The sequence below is a fragment of the Taeniopygia guttata genome, chromosome 1, assembly GCF_048771995.1.
Source record: "Taeniopygia guttata chromosome 1, bTaeGut7.mat, whole genome shotgun sequence".
Classification (NCBI taxonomy): Eukaryota; Metazoa; Chordata; class Aves; order Passeriformes; family Estrildidae; genus Taeniopygia; species Taeniopygia guttata.
Window position 1 is genome coordinate 84,318,547 of NC_133024.1, and position 20,532 is coordinate 84,339,078.

At 38.3% G+C, this 20,532-nt stretch overlaps 1 protein-coding gene across 2 annotated transcripts in view; it reads left to right on the forward strand.

The window, feature by feature from the left end:
- The window catches only part of ATP10A (ATPase phospholipid transporting 10A (putative)), a 109,094-nt gene that overhangs the window by 43,065 nt on the left and 45,497 nt on the right, over positions 1-20,532 (forward strand). For both annotated transcript variants that reach the window (XM_030277866.4, XM_072932311.1), the window contains exon 3: positions 15,960-16,045. In XM_030277866.4, coding sequence (XP_030133726.4) covers positions 15,960-16,045 — 86 coding nt within the window. The remainder of the gene's footprint in view (positions 1-15,959; positions 16,046-20,532) is intronic.

Here is a 20,532-nt window from a genome sequence, read left to right on the forward strand (position 1 = left end):
AAATTACCTGAAGTTTTACTTGCTTTAATGATCTTATTGAAATAGTATTTATTTGTATGCCCTCCTCTCCCATCCCTCTTGCCAGCTAACTCCAGCTTCCTGTATTTGTCAGGGAAAAAAAAAAAATTAGAGCTCAGTTACATTGGTTCTCCTATTAGCACTTCTCATTTGAGGGATTTTGCAAACAATGGGAGCTGTTGCCCTTACCACTGTCATCAAAGGTAACCACAGAAGCCTGTGGTTGTACTGAGAAAGATCAGCATTAATGAAGTTATTATCCAACCAACAGGATAAAAGTCAGTGTGCCTTCCAAATAATTGTTTATGGTAGGTAGACCTTTTCTCTAAACAGCTTGTAAAAATGTGAGATAAGGATTTGTTTAATGATCAGTGATTTCCACACAGAATTTAGACATGACACCTACCACTGTGGCAACAAACTCAATCAGCTACAGGCCAAGTGTTTCAAAAACTCTTATTGTTTCAAAGTTAATTGAATTGTTGCTCAAACCTCCCATCCTGTTCCTGCTGAGAGGAAATCTCTCCTATTGGATAGAGCTTCAGAGAGGTGCTCAGATGATGTATCACAGTTTTCTGCTAGTGCAGACTTCTTATATGACTTCAGGTACATTATGTAGGACAAAAGCTGTAGATTTCATTTAGGTAGCTGAACACAGGTGTGTTTTTGCATTTGTGGGTACAGTTATAAGCTAATAGCACATCCCAGCTCTGTCGCAAAGGGAAGGCACCAGGTCCTCCACTCATCTACAGCAGACAGCTGGATTTCTGAGATCTGAGACCATTGAACACATCATTAGGTGTTGGTAAACATGGTGAAAGGTATTGATATGTCCAACTACAAATTATCAGAAAACTGGCTTTGAAGACCCTTGCTTCCCAAAGGAGTCCCTTACACTATCTTGGGATCCCCAGCTCCATGGCATCAGAGTGTTGGTTCAGCATTCCTGGAAGCTGTCAGGCTGAGAGGACACCTGCCAACCCTACAGACTGCCCTGCTCCTGTGAGCTGTAGTACCTAGATGTGTGCCTGAGCCCATCACCTGTGGAGTCACTTCTGTGTCTTCAACCAGCAATCCCATGCATGCATTAACACAGCAAGAAAACCAGAAGGGAGTATGCCAGCAACGTTATGTTTGGCAGACTCAGTGAGGTTTAAATTGCTGATCCAAACCAGGCAGCTAAAGACTTCAGCTCTTAGGTTGTACAGTTTGGCAAGACCTGCAGCCTTTAGGCTGTTGTGTGGAAGTGAGTGGCCATTTCCTCCTCACACATGTTAAAGATTATTAAAGACTGAATTGGGGCTCATTGAGGAAGAAAGCTGAGGGAACAGTTCCTGCCTAGGGAAGCGTAGCTAGCTCTATGTGCCAAGCACATCACAGTATATGTGGCATGGCTAGCTCAGCATACCCTGCTTTACTGAGGAAATTAGTTGTCATGTAGATACTTGCAGTCAGCTCTGTAAGCACCTAGCACACTTTGGATTTCCAGCCCATCCTCCTTCCATATCTTAGTTCTCTGTACCTGAGGATGATTATGGAACTTTTCTATCTCAGAAGTGGGCTCAGAAAAATGTGGATAAATATTTTTTAAAAATAAATTTCAGATCACAAGGTGCCAAGCTACAGTAGCTGTGAGGTCCATAGTAAATTGTCAGGGGTTAAACTGAGGTCAGTGACAAAAACTTCATTCATTCCAATGAAAACAGGATTGGTCCTCAAGGAGGCAAGTATTGAAAGAGAACTTGCAAGAAAACCACATGTGATTACCTCCCCTCTCTTAAAATAGCTGAGAAAGCAGGAAATACCCAAGCCTGAGTTCCTACGTCAACTAAGTTGTAGGCAAAGTACACACTTGCAAGTAAGAAGTCTTCAGCAGCTGCAGCATCACAGAACCTCTCTGTAACAGCACCCCATACATTATCCAGCAGAATACTTGCCATTCTCATAAAAACCCGGGCCAAAACCTCTCTAAGCATACTGTTAATTTAATTCATGCAGCAGCATTACCTTTCACACTCCATACTAGTAAGGATAGGCTCTTACTGATTCTTGAAGGTATTGCCTTGCTGAGAGACATTCAGCAATGGGATGGAGGGAGGTGCTTGGAAAATGTTGGATGAATAGTAGGAGGACAGCCAAGTAGCATGGAATAAGAATGATGCCTGTCTGTTGGGCTGAAGTTCACTTCCTATCTGGATATGTCTTAAGTTGTCACAACTGGAGAGAACTTATTGCTAGATCTCATAAAATACTTTGGATGATCAAAATTTTCTTGAATCTAATGCTAACCCTCCTTTTGCCAAGCCTCAGAGAAAATTATTTCCAAGTCTCTTACAAGACCTGCATCCCGACCAGATCATGCATTGGCTGAGAATGCTTTTACATTTTTGTATTAACACTCTACTCAGGAGAACAACTCTCAGTTTTCTTTATAGCTGTTTGGTTCTGTGTCATTCTGCAGCCCTGTTGTTCAAGCGGGAAAACAAACAAATAAATTATGTAGTCCTGACCCTCTCTTTCCCACACTGCTAAACACTTTCCCCACTTCCCTTACAGAATGACGTGCCTTGTCATGTGGCTTATCACAGGACAGAAACCAGATTTTTTTTGAATTTTCTTTTCAAAGTATCAGCTGTTAATAGCTGTCTTTGAGTAATGTCTCTGTTTCAGTATCTCAAGTTTTTTAAAAGAAACGTTTACAAAGGTTGGCTTGTCTGTGCTTCATATATGAGCTAACTGATAACTTTGGAGCACATGCCTGTGAAGTAGGTCAATGAAGGATAGCTATTTCTATACCTGTCACTCAGCTGGGCATGGGAATGGAGTGGGGGTGGCAGCAGGAACTGTTGTTTTAAGCTAATGCTGTGCTTTCTTGATTCTGTTCCTGCCTTGTGTGCACCCACACAATTTACAGCCCTGCAGGTCTGTGCTGAGCTCTCAGGCAGCCTGGTTGCCAATTTGGGGTCACTGAAGTTGTGTGTGCACTGAGCAGTTCTCTTGCAGCCACTACGTTTTCTCCAAAGGCCAGCACTGGTGTGTTGGGTACAACTGTCCTCTGGCAAGGCCACTGTTCCTCCAGCATCCTCTGAAGGATCTTTGTGTGTTTCTTTAGAGCAGTAACAGCATATAAGGTCCATAGTCTCAGAGAGGAAAAGGCCTTACAGTTTCCCTCTTCCAAACCTTGGTTCAGAAAAGCAGCATTCTGATACCTTTTCAGCCTGATTCTTTCAGAAGCAATAAGAAATTATAGAAGCTTTTCTCTATCCTTGTCTCCAGTGCTTTGCAGACATTATTTTACTCTGAACATATGCTCAGAAGGTCCAGGATTGCCATTTGTGGGCTTGGATTGCATCTCCCCACTTGTGAATTCCAGGAAACTATTTTCCTTTATAGTGCAAGTGACCATAAATACTGCTTATTTTAGTGCTGCTTTGAGTTGTCTGAGGAATTTATAGTAGACTGGGAACATACTGCTTGTTAGCTTTGCATGTTTGTTAATGAATGCAGTCTGTCAGACATAAACCTGTACTTTGTGTATGTGATTCTACACCTTATCGATGCAAGCTGTGAGAAGAGTCACTGATACATTCCTCTGGCTTCCATGTCTGAAGACACCAGCTTGAATTATACCTTGTTGTTGTAGACTCAAAATAGACAAGAGAAAAGAAAATCACTCAGTGGGTAGATTAAAAAAAGAAAAACGAAAACAGGAGAGTTTACAAAGGCCTTGACATTTTTTCCTCCAAGACTTTAAATACTGTGTTCTTGTTATTCTGCTACTACAGCAACAGGATGTGTTAGAATTGTTTAAAATAGCCATAAACATACTTCTGCATGCTATGTCTTTAAAATGAACAGGATAGTGGACTGTCTTCACCCTGAAATACTGACCAGGTTCATGTGTGCAGCATGACTCACTGGCAAGTGCAGCTAGGAGAAAGCACTGTACTAAACCCCACTGTTTTAACAGTGTTAGCCATGACCAGCAAACATCTCTTAGAAAAAAAAAAACCAAAAAAAATCCCCAAAAACAAAACAAAACAAATCAACTCTTTGTAGATGTTCTGCCCTTGCCCATTTCCTTCTGATTTCACACCCACCCTCACTGCTGCCAAGTCACAGCAGCCATTTCTGGTGCACTGGATCTAACAGGAGACACAGTAGGCAGGAGGAATCAATGTGTTTTCTGTGCTACTCTGCAAGCTGCCGTGCCACCACACCCTCTGCAGTTGCTTATGGAATGTTTTCCATCCCTCTGAGACGTCATGTCAGCCGCTCTTCAGAGAGTGGATAAGCAGATACAGCTTGGGCTGCGAGAGCTCAAAACTCCCTTTCAGATTTCATAAACTTGATTTAGGATATTTTGATAGTATGAATCTAGACTCATGAAAAACATTTACATTTCCGTGCTCCACTGTTTTTACTCAGTATGCCTTTTAACAAAATCCACAAAGACTCACTGTGGATTCTGGAGCAGCTTATGGTTTATTAATCACTGCCCCTGTCCTGGATGTTTATGTGGAAAGCTTCAGTTCAGCTGAAAGCTAAGTTGAATGTAGCAGCTGCCATCCCCTGTGAGAAGGTACATGTATCCCTGTGGGGGCTGGTGGGGTAGGAGATGCATTTTTTCCTTCTCATTTTCTCCTAAGAGTAGAACTTCATTCAAAACAAACTTATTACTAGCATGATTAAACAGGTTTAGATAAGCCTTGCAAATTACTTTGTGACTGCTTATTTACCTTGTCTAAAAAACACATCTGAATTTGGTGTCTGCCTATTTGGGAGGTTCATTTGCATGCAGACTAGCACCAGAATAACTGATGAATCTGATTTCCTCACAAGTCAGTTTGTGAACACTTTTGGAATATGTATAGATGCAGAGCCTATGCTTACCGCAGGCATATTTTTTCATCAGTCCTAGCCTGGAAGTTGGGCTAAATTGACAGATCCAGCTTTCATTGCTGCCTTTCCTGGTCCTACACTGTGCTGGAAATACATTGACTACAGCTGGACTTAGAGAAATAGTCCCACAGCTCCCTGTTCCAAGCATTAAGCCATTTATACAATTTCTTTTTTTCCCTGTGAGTCCCAGGCAGAAGCTGTCCCAGAAGAGAAGATTGGTTTCTAGAAGGGCTGCACTGTAAGCCTGACTTGGTTCCTCTGTGTATGAGGTACTTTGGCAAGGGCAACTCATGCTGATTATGTGTAAACAGCTCACAGGGCAGCCTTGGCATTTCAGTGTAGATGTTGCTTTTGCATTCAGTTTTTTACACACACAATGAAAAGCTTTTTAAAAAAGAGAAAATAAAGCAATTTTCAAGTGTTAGTTTAGCCTAAACTGAGCTAAGATTTCTTGTGCAGCAATCTGCATTGTCTGAACTAGCCCAGTTTGAGGGAATAGTTGAAGTTTAAGCAGCTCAACTTCTAGGCAGACTAGTTTTCCACTTACCTGTTGATTGATATTAGCTTATCTCAAAGAGTCTGAATGAGTCTTATAAAGCAAGACAAGAGAGGTATAGCTATATTCTCCCTGTTACTTCTTGTCTGACTAGTACCCTCAGGGAACCATCCGCCTGCAATTAGTGGGAATAGTACACTATTATAATCTAGTAGATGGGAATTAATCAACATACTCACTGTTTGACTCAGTGTTGTTTTGACTGTGAATATTTTAATAAGATATAATCAGGCCACAATAACAGAAACTGCCTCTCTAGCATCTTTTGGGAGTTATCCCTTGTGCAGTTATTTTTTGCAGTATTTTGAGAAGGTTCAGAAGGCAATGAAAATTGGCTTGAAAATTCCAGATATGCACGTGTTAAAACATCAGATTAGTGCTCCATCCCACAGGTGTTGACAAAATTAGTTTTCCCAAGGGAAAAGAAAGTTTAAAAAAATGAACCAAACAAACAAAAGTAAACAATGTTTTTTTTTGCAATGCACTACCAGAATATTAAATTAAAACCTATTGTTTTTTTAGTTTTAGAGTTTAGCTGAAGACTTTAGAGAAAAAGTCCTGTAAAAAGACTTGTGTTTGTCAGTGCAAGATTCAAGCATGTCACACCCTGATAAAGACTTTTGTCTGAGGTAATGCCTTGAACATTCAGTAGGTTTCTTTGATAGGGGTGAATTGTGAAACTCTCTACACCTATATTGTTGTATCTTTTTTTGGATAGTATCTTGTTCAGAGATGACTTGTGTGGAAACTGTGGGCTTGTCTAGTTGAAGAGGAAGCAACTGCTGTCTCTCTAACAGAGAAACAAACATATAACAGATATGTGCAGAACAGCCTGGTGCAGAGAATGACCCAAATTGGTGCTGTGGCAAACTCTGTCTGAGCTAAACCTGCTAAAGGAAGGTGGAGAGCAATGTTTCACTCCGCACCTAACCATGGCCCTTAGTCAGCAGTCCCGCACTGGGAGGCATGGGGAAATAAAACAAACTCAAGAATGATGATTCACTTCCTCTTTGGTCAGCTTTGGGCACCATTATCATCTCCTTCTAGTTTCCATTGCACAGGTGTCCAGGCCACTAGTTTGCATTTTGAGAGAGCTTCATTAGAGAGACAAATAATTTGAATAACTGTAAGAGAAAATTTTGGCTACAGTAATCTAAGCAATAGCAGAGAGGGGGAGAGTAGATGAAGAGTCCTGAGAGTTTGAAGAGTGCTGAGTAGTTGACTTTTGCCATTAGCATTAGTTGTTTGGTTTTGTGTTTAAATGTAGGTTAAAAGGGCTAAATTGATTAATCTGAGTGTCATGGCTGTGAAAGACCTCTCATCCCTAGGGTAATCCTTCCAGCACTAGTGGAACACTGGTAAATCCATGTAAGGAAATGTATTATGCCAGGGCTTGTGCTGCATCAAAGCTCTGTAGAGGCAGGAAATTTCATTCTCTGTATCAATAACCCAGGATTTCTCAATTTTGCTTTTTCTCTGAGAAAGTATTAGAAAAAAAAAGAGCACTTCAGGTCCATGGAGAAAATAAAATGCTATACTGCTTTCCTGTTATAGAAAAGTAAACATTTACATTTAAAGCAAGTTAAGAAGAGATGTTCCATTTTTTTCTCTCTCTTGGCTTTTCTGATACAGCCTAATTCAATTTTACTGAATAAATGTTTATTTCTAGAACCGTTTATTCCTTAGCCATTCATTGGCCTGAGAACAGGAAATACCTGGAATATATGTTCTTAGAAATGAGTTTTTGTAATGTAGCACAGAGAACTCATGATTTTAGGGCCAGGATTTCAAGCTGTTAACACATTATGTTACACTGGTCTCCGAAACCAGAACCCCAGATAGCAGTATCGGTGGTTAGGAAAGGATGGAAAGACCTTTTCCAGAGCAGAAGGGTTCACAGTATTGAGCCATATATAACCCCAATTACATTGGTGTGGTCTCACTGTCCTTTGAGAGTACTGAGGTGAAGAAGGGGTCTGCTTTTCTGCCAGAAACAGCAGAGGAACAGTATGAGGAACTCCTGTATTTATTTCAGCATCAAGGATGTGAATTCTCATCCCACTTCTCCTTTCTCCACCTGCTGCTACTCTCCAAGTCTTATACAGAGTTTAGTAGTGATAAGCCATGGTGGTCATTAGAAATTTGCATTCAAATGTTACTTACATGGGAAGTGGCTGGCTGTATGTCTCAAAACTGGTATTTTAACAAAACCATGAACATTTTTGTTCCTTGATTGTACTTGGGTTCATACTTTCAAGCTCTGCTATGACTCTGTGATGGTCAGATACTTCCCATTACATGTGTGTGCTCATGAGAGAGAGAGCGAGCTGTGGTTGTCCTGCAGGTACACGACTGGACAAGATACTGTTCTCCACACAGCACTATAATGCTTACACTTCTGCTTGGTGTTGAATTAAAAATATCAGTTGTGCATGGAGATTTATAGACAGCAGTGCTAATACCCTAATTCAGCTTTCTTAATGATACAGAAAACAGATTGGTTTACATCAAAGCAGGGAACACAACCTTTTGGCTTCTAAGAGAAAGAGAATTTGATTAAAAATGCATATTAGTTGTCTTAAGCATTTTCCCTTCCTCATTAACTTTTCCAAGCTTCTCTACATACTATATTTTTGGTGTTACTTGATTTAAAAACAGATTGAAAAGTATACCCCAAATGGCTTCATGTACCAGTATAGCAATGTGGCCTGTATGGCTGAGATCATGGGGATCTGACTTACAGGCTGCTGCAGTACACTAGGAAGGGCTAAAAATGACTGTCCTAGTAGTAGCTGCATGGAGGTGGGTCATGTCAGCTACTAAGAAACAAAAAGCTGTCTCCTGGTACTTCACAGAAAGTTTGTGATCTTTAGGTTACATAACTGATAATGACATGGAAGGAAAATGAAACAAACTCTTTCATCAATTGATGTAATCCCTGTCAATCTTTGGTGTGACATTTGTTCTCACTGCTTGCCCTTCAACATATCACATTTTTGAATGCTTATAATAATGAATATTGCATAAGAGTCATATAATCATGGAGTACAACTCTTTGGAAGTGGCCATCCAGCCAATTTCTTACCCATCTAACAGGCCAAATCAAGACAGAAGACCGTATCAAAACAGAAGTCTGAGCAGTTAACTTCTACACAGAGGGTAAGACAGGTGGTGAGGAAAGCCTGCACAGGAATAATAGATTCTGCTGTGCTGCTGTGATCTAGTTCAGCATGTCATATTTATATACATATACATATTCATCTATGTTTAATTTCCACAATTACCTGAACAAAGCATACAGACTATTGAAGCCAAGACTATGCAGGAACTTTGTAGTCATTGTGCTTGCCTGAAGCCTCTCTAGAGGCTGTTTAGAGAGCTAAAAAGGGAAGCACAGTCTCTAAAAAGGGAAGACCTCAGTCTCTGCCATAACTATACATTTTCGTTCCCCTCAGCTCATTTGCTAGTTTTGGAACTGACAAGGCTATTGTGAGTTTCCTTTCATAAGATTCATGCAATCAGCTGGTATCTGAAAAATAAAACACCCTTGAATTCCTTGAGAAGGTGTTCTTCATTTTGCTAGAGGTAACTTTAACATGTTGATTGCAAAGGAGCTTGCTCTATAGAATAGATAGCAAATAAAAATAGACCAGAGGGGAAGTTGCTAACCAAAGTGTTCTGCAGCCATCCCAACTTCCCCCCTGTTCTGTGTATGCCAACCACAGCCTGCTGGCCTCAGACTGACTGTTAATGCTCACAGCTGCACCTCCACCCTCTCCAGAGAGCTAAGAGACAAGAACACAAACAGGTGGGATTAAGCATAGAAGGTTCACTCTGAATGCCATGTTTGCAATAGGACAGACATGTGATGATAAATGTTGATAAAAATATGAATCCAAGAGAAGACAGCATGCCAATGTCCAGCTTAGGGAGTTTTTACTTGATTAAAAGTAACACCTTCTTGTTTAAAACACCTTTTACTTGATTAAGAGTAACACCTCACGCTGGAGATGCTCATGGAAAGGCTGACAAAACTGTGATAATGCTGATATAAAATGCTGCCCTGTAGTATTTGGAATAAAAGGTGTCTTCTCATTAGGACTGCTTCTTTCCCTCTGTGCTCCCCTGCAGTTGGTAGGGGAGTTCTGTATGCAGTTGGTGTATCTTACAGGTTTCCCTCACATCCTAGAGACATTTCTTAAACCTGATACTTCATAAGGCAAAGCTGCTTTTATCCAGATTCCCTATCTTCAGGCTGAGGTAGGGTCATCAAACTTCAGTGTGTTTAACTGCATCCTGACATTGCAGCTGCTGCTGTTAGGTTTTACTGTTCACAAGAAAACCCTTGCATTACTAACCACTCTCTTTCCTGTCAGGCTGATGTTTTGGGTTTTATTTGTGGAATGCTGTAAGAGCAGTGCTTGGCATTTCTCTCTTCTGGGTGAAGGATCTTAGTCCTTCCCATAGCCATTTCTTCTGGTAGAACTTCATCCCACAAGAAGTCAGACTGTCCAGCAGTCTGGACCAGAGCAGGAGCAGGACAGGTATATTCAGAAGCTGATCTGAGCTGTTGTGCTACTACTTTAAAGTGACTATGCAATGTTGTTGCCACTAATCAACTGAAGTTTTCTTCCAGCATGTAAGAAATGAGCAGAAAGACTGCTAGAAATCTTTCCAGAAAGGAGAAAGCTCTGGAGAGTGGGGAGAGTTACATCTGTCTATGAGCATGAAGCGAGAAGCCTCTGCAGTAGCAGCGTGGGTTGTACATAGAGTTTTGGGAATCCTTGAGAGCTTGGTTTGTGGTTTAGTTGAAGCACTGAGCAATACTGAGGTTGACTCTTAAAGACTATGCTCCCATTCATTTATTTCAGTGATTGGCTTTTGGAACAGGCAGATACCACTTTCTTAATTGTCCAGATTGAGGTCTGTATTTCAGCCTTGACATATACTGTTCCCTTACCACTCTCCAGCACTACTATAGTCCATAAATTAATTTATTCACACCACCATAATTTTCAGTGCATTGCTAAGGGTGGCCATCATCCTGAGGGACATTAAAGCTTGCATGTGTATATTTTCAGTGTTGTTGCCATATTTTTTTGGTACTTTTGTTCCATGATTGACTACCAGCAGTTTCTTCAGCTGGCTGTTACAGAATTATTGGGATCTTCCTAGGTCTTGCAAGCAATACATTTTCTTTCCTGTGACCAGGATATTGCACTGTTCCCTCATATTATTTTCTACAGAGGAAAACTCTGGTCAGCCAGAGGAAGATCGGCTCCCTAAAATGTATTTGACTTGCTCAGTTGTTCCAGTGTTTCTGGATAATGAACATGTGTTACTTTTAAACAAACAATACTGAAAAAAAAAATCCAATTATAGTAGTAGTTTTAAGTGTGAAAAACAGAATAGTTAAATTCTGATGTGCAGCTGGATTTTCTTAGTTCCTAAACAGCATAGATCCAAATGTTTCTTCCTTTTCTTGTGAATTAGTGGCCCAGATAAATTGTACCATAGAGACTTAAGCAGTTTAGACATTAAAACATTTCACTCTTTCAGTATATAAGCAATTTATATGCTTTGGATACATACCATCAGTTCCAGTTGCACACTAATAAAAGGTCAGATTAATTTTATAAGGTAAAGACAGGGTACTGCTATATAAAGCAGTAACAGGATGGACCAATGCATTAACAGGACGAGTTCTTAGTGCACTTAAAAGCTTTTAAACTGGAAAAGCTATTTTTCTGGCTGAGGCAGATTTTTGTCTATTAAATATTTCCTTTGAGTTGTCCCCATGACTCCATTTCTCCTTTTTCTGTTTCCTCCAGACATACACGCCAAAACAAATCCCAGATCCTTCTCAGCCCTGGACTGCAGGGAGAAGTCTGGATAAGATCCCCAGCATAGCCAGTAAACACAATGTGATAAGTGGGTAGCTGTCACTGTCACCCAAGGGCATCCTGGGCACCCATTGTTGTCCTGTTGGAGGGAAGGACTGAACATCAACGTCAGGTTTCTGCAGCAGTAAAGTAGGGCAGATGAATAAAGGAAAACATTTAAATAACTATGCATTATTAATATCACTAGCAGGCTACTAAATCACCCATACAACAGGCATTTAATGAAGGGAAATATGTTGTTTGAACATTGTGTAATTGTAAAACTGACTCATCTGGCATGCTTTGCTTCTTGAGCTATGACAGTTTCGTGAGGTTGCCAGCAGAACTGAAAAGGTTGGCATTTCACTGTGGAGATTCAGAGTCATCTTACAGCTGAAGCTACAAAGTCATATTGGAGACAGCTAAATTCAGTCTGCTTTTTTGTGACAAATCTTTATACTGTCTTCATCTATCTACTTGTTGGTTTCCCACTCTATACAGACATTGTAACATTTTCTTACCTTCAACACTTCGTCTTTTTAGGGTATAAGACACAGCCCAATTATTGCAGACCTAAGATATTGTTTTAAATGGAACCTTTTGTCAGATTTACTACTTAGTGCATTGTTAAAAGGCTAGTCACAAAACCCTTTGCATCTGCAATTTAACTTTAATTTTAAATTCAACTTCGAAGGAATCAATATTTAGCAGGTTTTTGCAGTTTGACTAGGTCTGCTTATGTAAGGAAAACAAGCTTTTCCATTGCTGCGTTTAGACTAAGAATGAATTTCCTGAGGCTTTAAGAAAGTGGAAGAAATAGGATGTATGTATAGGATGTTAAACATTTTTCTAGCAAGAGGAGTCCTGAAGAAATGAAATACATTCCATGTAATCCCTGAATATATAAAATACCCAATGTAAGTATCACCATGTGTCCTCTTGACAAATTTCAAACTTTCAGAAATACCTATGAAGGCACTCTGACTTCCTAAGAAGTCAGCATTTTTGGTCCAAGAAAAGTTGTAGACTAAAGCTATCTTGACAAAATCAAAAAGTGAAGTCAGGGATTTGATGGAAGTCAGTTTCTTACTGTTCTTACTGAATCAAAGCTTTTTTTTTTTTTTTTTTTTTTTTTTCCTTTTCTCTTTTCCTGTTTTTTTTTTTTTCCATTTTTATATGACATAATATGGCAGAAGAGTTGAGCAAGAAATGGATTTTAATACATCAATTTATCTCAAGCATAATTTAATTTAATACTCTTCTGAAACATAGTAAATTATTAGAGCATGGGTCTGGGCTACAGGTTAAACACTACCTAGTAGCAAAACATCTGCCTTGAGTGAAAGTAATAAGTTTTGCTTTACTTTATTTTATGGGAGCATATCCTTAGAAATAGTCATAGCAAGTAAAAGGCACATTGTAGCAAAAGTAGAACTAGTTGTTCAACAGAAATAATGTGACTGACATGAACAGAATTTAGCCATGGCCTTTGCTACCCTACAGTTTTGTAAAATCCTCCGGGGAACTTCTGTGCAATCAGTGAATCTCTCCCCAGTTTTTATCAGCCATCATCAGTTGTGCAGGCCAGTGGTGCACAAGGCAAAAGTTTGGGACAGCTGCTGAGGTACCAGATAAAAAATTATACATGCCTTCAGAAAATTAAAAAAATGCCCCCAGCTGCTTTTTGTGTATGACTTGGCCTTGTTGATGTGCATAGAAGGATGATGAGAACACCACAGAAGTCAAGATTTCAGGGATATTAGGCACTGGAAAGCCTCATCTCAGACTTCAGTCTGTCTAGGCATGGAGCTTTTCATCCATACCTCTTGGTACTGGGACAGCTTTAATGTCCAGCAGTTCTCCAAGTGAGACGTAAGATACACAAAATCAGGCACATCAGGTAACTACTGCACAAAGGTCTGGGCCAGTTAGATGTTTGAACCATATTTTGAGCTTGTTTGTTGTGTCTTAACAGCGATGCAGAAATTCAGTGTAAGAAAAAAATAAAGGTAGTGGTGGAGAATTTTTTTCATGGACTTTTACCAAGAAAAAAGAGCAAATATGTGCACTGTAAAAGCAATGCTTTTGGCTTTAACTTCTGTCAAGCCTCTCTTAGCTGCTAATACACGAGAACATCATCAGTTTGTGTTTCAATTGCTGCCAAAGTGTGAGTATCAGCATTAAAAAGAGCAAAACTTTGATCATTGTGAAATCCTACATTAAATTTGTGCTTCACTGAAAGCAGTCACACACAGGCTGTGTTTAACATATTTGTTCTTTCATTATCCAAAAGGTATTTTCACATCAAAACAGTGTCATCAGCTGTAATATACAGTGTATATTTGCCCTTCCATTTCACAGGGCAGAGATGGAGCAGTTTGATTTATTAATAAACCAAAGAGCTTTTGCCATAAATCAGAATTCATCGGCTTTTATTCCTTACGTAAACTACTGTTCTAATTGGATTTTTCACTCCCAGATATTATCTGGGTAAAGACCATAATCACATATTTCAAGTTAATTGTAACAGAACACAAATATACAGACAGATTTAATGATAAAGGATTTTCAGTTCCAAAACTGAATCATAAATGAAAAGAAATCAACAAACAAAGGAAGGAGAAAGACAATATTGCATGGTACTGATGGGGAGGTCAAGTACATTTAGTCCTCTCTGATCCTGACAAGATCTCTCCTTTTTGTGAAGACTTTAGGAGGCTCTAGATTTAAGTACCTCTTTTAATCTTTATTTGTGAAATATAAACCTTTGTGGGAGGTTTTCTTAGCAGAAAGGGAATTCAGCTGTCCAACTGTTCTAGAGTGTGTCTAACCACACTCTCTCTGCTGAGTTCAGCAGCCATACAAAACCTGCATTTGATTACACTGGGATTTATTATTAGGTGTCTCTAGGATTCCCTCACAGACATTCATCAAAGATGTTAGGATTCATTTATTTTCTTTTTTAAGGCCATTGAATGAAAATTTGTGCTAAATTAAATGTATTATATATATATTATGTTTTAATAAGGAGAAATGTTTCCCATTCCATCCAATTTATAAATGCAGTTTAAGCTACAGTAGTGAGTATCTGTAGATTACTTTTCCTATACCTTTTATTTTTTTTTCTTCTGACAAGGAACATACTGGGGTAAGGAAGGAAAAGATCATCTAGGACAACAGGCAGGTGTTATTTCTTTCTAAGGCTCAGGTTCTTGACTGCCAACTTTGATGTAATTGGGGAGTCTGATTGTCAGCAAAGCAGTCTCAACTCAGAGCTGTCCTTTGTTTTTACTACTTTTTTTCCCCCCTTGTTTACAAGCTGAATTCTGCACGTCAAAATTTTTCATTCCTCCAGTGGGCTGTAGCTGTCTCTAAGTGACAGCCCATTTTCACAGTTCTCTTTATCATCTCATGTTTCAGTACAAAAAAGGTTTTCAAAAGTCTCGGGTGTGGGTGGTTTGAATTGTCACGTATATAGTGTAAGTCTGTCTTTCTTCCAGGTGTAACCAGCAGAAAAATGGAGGGTGCTGGTTTTGATCCTTACATATTCTCTAGTTTCTTTTATCTCTTACTCAAAATCTGGTTTCTTTCACCTGAGCAGAGTCAACACCATAAAATCTCAGAGACACCTGTGCGTTTCAGAGACACTGGCAGTAAGACTGTGTCTGTCCTGTGATTACAGGTTCTCAGTCAACTATTCTTACAAGTGTACTCTAAAAAGTAGTTGTTGGGGTCTCCAGCAGCTCAGCAAAACCATTACAAAACATAACATATAAAGTGCTGTCACTACTGAAATCTTAATAATGTGATAATTTGCCATTACTTCTTTGCTTCAAATGCTATGCAAAGCAGTTTTATAAAAGTGGTCCTCATTGATGGAGATAAACAGCCTTCTCTGCAGCACCAGGATCAGATACGTCTGCTTTCAATGTGTAGTTTGAGCGAGAAAAAAAAAGGAGAACCTTGATTTTTATTTAACAAAGTAATTCTGCTGTGATATGATGTTTTTCCTCAAACACAACAAGGTGCTAACTACCGGTAAACTTAAATAGTCAGCAACAATACCAGTTTCAGAGTAATGAGCTAGACAATCAAGAAGGTTTTTAAGTGATAATTAAGAAAAAGTTATTCTGCTATATGTGTAATTTATTATAGTAGACTAATTCATCTCTGTTGGCATAAAGCAATTAAGAAGGCTTGCTAACATTTCAAAACCTTGTGTTAGCTTTTTAATAATTGGCAGTATATTGACTTATATTGTCCTAAATTTTCACTGGTTTCATTGAACATGAAGGATAATGATAAAATTTAAGACCTTGAGATTTTTCAGGTAAATTTCATTTTTCCACTACAGACCAAAATCTTTTGGCATCTTCAGTTGCAGAACAGAAGTGATCCTTGTAAAGGGAGATTTCGGGAGGCATCTTAGGAATTTTTTTATCCCGGTCCCTTTGATTTTTAGCGCCAGTAGTCTGCACCATTGCTTTCATTGCCTTTGGAAGAAAATGGACTTTATTATATCACAAAAACTAGAAAATAAGTGATTTTGGATGTAATTTTCAAGTCTTTGCTCTAAATAATTAACACTCTTATTATTCCAGGACTCAGAATTTGACCCCTTGAAGTTCACCAGTGTGATTGAATGTGAGAAGCCAAACAATGACTTAAGTAGGTTTCGAGGTTACATGTGAGTATTTCATATAGTATCCTTCAGTATACACTCTTTTTCTCTAATATGGAATAAAATAAATGCTTGTTTGCTTTGGGCTATCTTCTGTAAGTTACATCATCATCACATCTAAATACGGCTGCATATTTAAGGCTCTTTTAGAGATTCTTCACTTCAAGGTGAGATAGGAACCTCATGTTTTCATTCCTTGGGATGGATTTATTTGCTCCCTTAAATCAGCTTACACTACAGAAATGAATGTATGAAGCACTGCATTTGTAGGCACTCTTCTCCTTTTCCTCCATGGATCAAAAAAGCCCATCTGGAAATGGGAAGAAATAGAAAACAAGTCCAAGAGAGGCAACAAACGAGCACAATCTGTTGTACACTTTCATGAAGATGCGTCCATTGGATGTTTCTTTTAATATATGTATCATTGAGGAAAATCAGAAGGCAAAACTGATATTTCTCTAGCTATGGCACTGTTCCTTTCTTCTCATTCAGATAAAATGAAGTTATTGGCTCACACAATTGGTATGCTTGTGCATTACCACATCACCTATGCTCACTTGACTTAATTTTAAACAAACAGAACTACATTAACAGGGTTTTTATCTCTGGCCAATCAGTCCTGCTCAGGAACAATGTTTTAGGATATGCAAAGCACTTTGTTTCTTATGTAGCCTGGTCTGTACTGTAAAGGTAAGTTGATTGTGGTGGCTTAGGAGATGCACTCTTGCATGACTTATTTTTCTACAGTCTGTTAACCACAGGGAGAGTGAAAGCCCAGGATGCATAATTATTGCCCGAATTTTAATGGTGAGACTTAAACTGACACAAATTCCATTTCAAATACAATGATTTACCACCCATGTTGATTAGGAGTGATAAGCAGTATTAAAGTGTGTAAATGTCACAAGGTAAATTGCTGGAGCTCAGGGAGTTTTTTTATAGTGATGCCATTTACCACCATAGTTATTACTCTCAGATGTCACTGATTGTGTAGGATATACTGTCAACTGGTGTAAATCAGGACAGTTTCTTTAAACTACATCAAGTTGTAGTGTGGAAAAATGTGTTCCTTTATTTAGCAGCACAAAGCTCTACAGTTCATGTGAAGAAAAAAGTTTAGTATTAGACATTACGGCATGAGGGTGTGTAATAGAGAGCCTGCTCTACTGTAGACATGCCACTTCCAGATATGGAAATGGAAAGTTTGGCAGCTTTTCTAGTACACTTTATGTGTGAATCTTAGTCCCCCAAATATTGAACAGAATACTGTAGAAAATATGCATAAATTTTTCTTTCATTATATATTTACTTATTTATTCCATGTGGAAAAGGCCTGTGGCATGTAAGCTACAGAACCATTTGAATTACATAACAGAAAACATGGTATTATCTGTTTGATGAGTATTGTTTAGTATTGATTGTATTTAATCATATTTATATTTTATAGTTTCACAAATGATGTGAATATGTTTTGACACAAATTTTGAATCTGGCAGAAAGCATCAGGTGATTTCCAGCTCTCATTAGCTATGTTTCAAGAGATTTACAGCTAAAGGACCATGGGCCATTAGAATTAGAGAGTGGGGAGCATCCCTTGAACAAGTAAATTTTCAATCCCCTAATTTATCACAGAAGAAGGATTTTTGCCCCCACTTTTTAGAGTTCCTTCATTAATATAATGGAATGAGAAGTCTATTTCAAATCATACTTTAACAAGATGAATAGCAATTAACACATCTAAATTGAAACATGTCATTGTCATGTCAAACTCAGATCTTAATTCTTAATTCTTTCAAAATTTTACCAGTAGTTACTGCTTGAAATAATGGATCAGACAGCTACCAGTCGATAATAGCTTGACTGAAAAGAAATGATACCTAAATAGTAATCCCATGAAATAATAGCCTTTCAACAGAACCATATGTAAAAGCTATGCTGAAACATTAATACCAAAGTTTCCTAGACATTTTGACCACTTAGTGGGTTTCCAGTGTTGATTCAGATTTTCTTTTTCCTGTATGAAATGTGGTCTTTTGTTTTAATGTCTGTGCTGACAAATATTTCAGAAAATAGAAATATTTGTGTGTGTAGGGTATAAACATGTAAAAAATTCTGTTCCCCACAGTTTTCCTGAAACAAAATCACTACAGGTAGCCATTGTAGCACAGGCAGGCCAGGATAAAAGTAGACATGATATTTAAAAAAAAAAAAAAAAATACTGCAAAATGTATTGAAATGGGCCTAGCCCTATCCTACAGCTGAAAAAGTGTAAATGCACATTACTGCATCTGAATTTTTCCATTGTATTGCCACAGTCTGCATTGAACACACTTGGGGTGTGCAGATGCACTGGCAGACTACCAGTTCTATTCAGGTGCTTGCTTTAATTCTCTTTTGCAGTTTCTGCACCCCTTCTAACCCAAGCACATTCCCTCACTTTTATTTCCCCATAAACATATGCTGTGTAAGAAGAATAGAACAAAACCTAACATGCCCCCTGCCCCTATGTGTATAGCCAGATTATGTACAGTATGCATGGCAAACATTCAAAAATCCAATTCCAGTTTCCAAAAATAGCAATATTTGCTTTAAAATCTTGTTTATACCTTTTTGTGTGTATATGGGCAAAGGAAAAAGAGAAGATGTAATTAAACTTCTAACTTTGCAGCTTTTTTGAAAATAATAATTTTATTTTTAGACAAGAACATAAAATTTTATGTGATCATACCAAAGTAAGTATAGCTTGGAACTGTAGGAAGAAGGAGATGAATACATGTGTGTATTCCTATTTCAAAGGTTGTCATAAGATAACAAACCCAAATTAATATAAAAATGTTACAATTTTTTTTAAAGAAAAAAGATATAAATCTATAGTGATATCTCTTTAATGTGCTATAGTATCAACTCCACTTCTGGATTTAAAAACCAAAACAACCTAGACTAGTTTTAACCCAGACTAAATTTAGAGTCAGGAAGTTTCTGACTGGTAATGTTCACTGATATCATGTTTAATATTTGTGAATATTTTCTTTGGGAGTGTCAAGCCTTGGAAGGTAATGCCAGCTCTACCATTTCCTTTGTAAGACACTTGATAAACCAAAAAGTGAAAGAAAATACTCTCTTTTGAATACAGTTATCATTGGTTACCTTGTTATTTAATGCTGGTAAACACATAACAAGTTAAAACATAATAGAAAGCTGAAGTGAGCTACCATCAGGGTAATTTTTTGCATTGCTGTATTAAACCAGAGCTTACTTCTGTATAAAGACTTTCAGAGTGCTGTAGCATCGTAGAAATTAATTGCAAATTATCTGCCCACTTCTCTTAATTTGTGGTACATTTGTACTTTAGATGTGAAGATATCACATTTTTGCAGTGTCACCCATGTGAGAAATTGCAGAGAAAAAGAGCATTGCACCCACACTTGCCTGTGCGTTTCCTCACGGCTTAGCCTTTGCATTCCAGGCATCTGAGTGGCTTCAGCCAGACATTGTTGTAAAGAATGACAGAGAAAATTTTCCTTCTTTGCCTGTAACTTACACTGGCCAGAATCCAGAAAGGGGAAAAACAGCCCCTCTTCAGCCTTTGTAACAAGCTTAAGGTTTATAACTCTGCAGGGCTAGAAATGGGAACTAGGCTGTTGCTCAACCCATACTCAAAGTTTACAAATGGCAGATTTGTTATCAAAGTGAGCAGTTTTATCTAACTCTAGTTTTCATTATTTTTTAATCCAGACCTTTATGTCTATAATTTTTTCTTCCTTTTCTCATCAGTGCCCAACTGTTTTATATGTATGTTGTGTTACTGAGTCACTGGGAGTGACTGTAGACAAGAGGCAAATGATCAGTTTCCTCCAGCCTCTCCTGGCTTCTTTCTTCCAGATTTTGATTTCATCTATGTTTCTAAAGGTTTGGTGAGCAACAGTTGAGTTCTCTGACTTCCTTTGGATATGGAAAAGTAAAAAGCAGTACCAAATGCATATAAGAATGAGATGTGCTAAGGCTCATCCTGTGGGTGAGGGCAGTAGATTGGGGTTTTAACACCTACAGGTTAAATTCAGATGTTACACAATTGTTCTGGAGTTGTTTTGTAAGCTAATATAGTAAGAACAAGTACATAATTGTATATGAAGTTTGCCATATACAATATACCTGGCACAGTCCACTGTTACTGTGAAGTGTAAAAAATTAGCAAAGGTTATAAAACTATAAGCCAGGGCAAATACCACTTAAGTAGGTTTATCTCTAAAAAAATCCCATTTATTAACAGGAATAATAACTATCATTTGGAGATTTTATTAGAAATTCAAACAGTCTCATGATTTATAAGAAAGCCTAGTGCAGAATTTAGCCTTAAAAATCAGAGGAATGACAGAATCTTGGTAGCAGTGTAATTTTGACAGTACAGAATCATTAAGAAATTATTTCCCACAGTTTAAGCACAGACAAATTGACACCTACTGACATTCTGCCAGAGGGATGTTGGGCAGCCC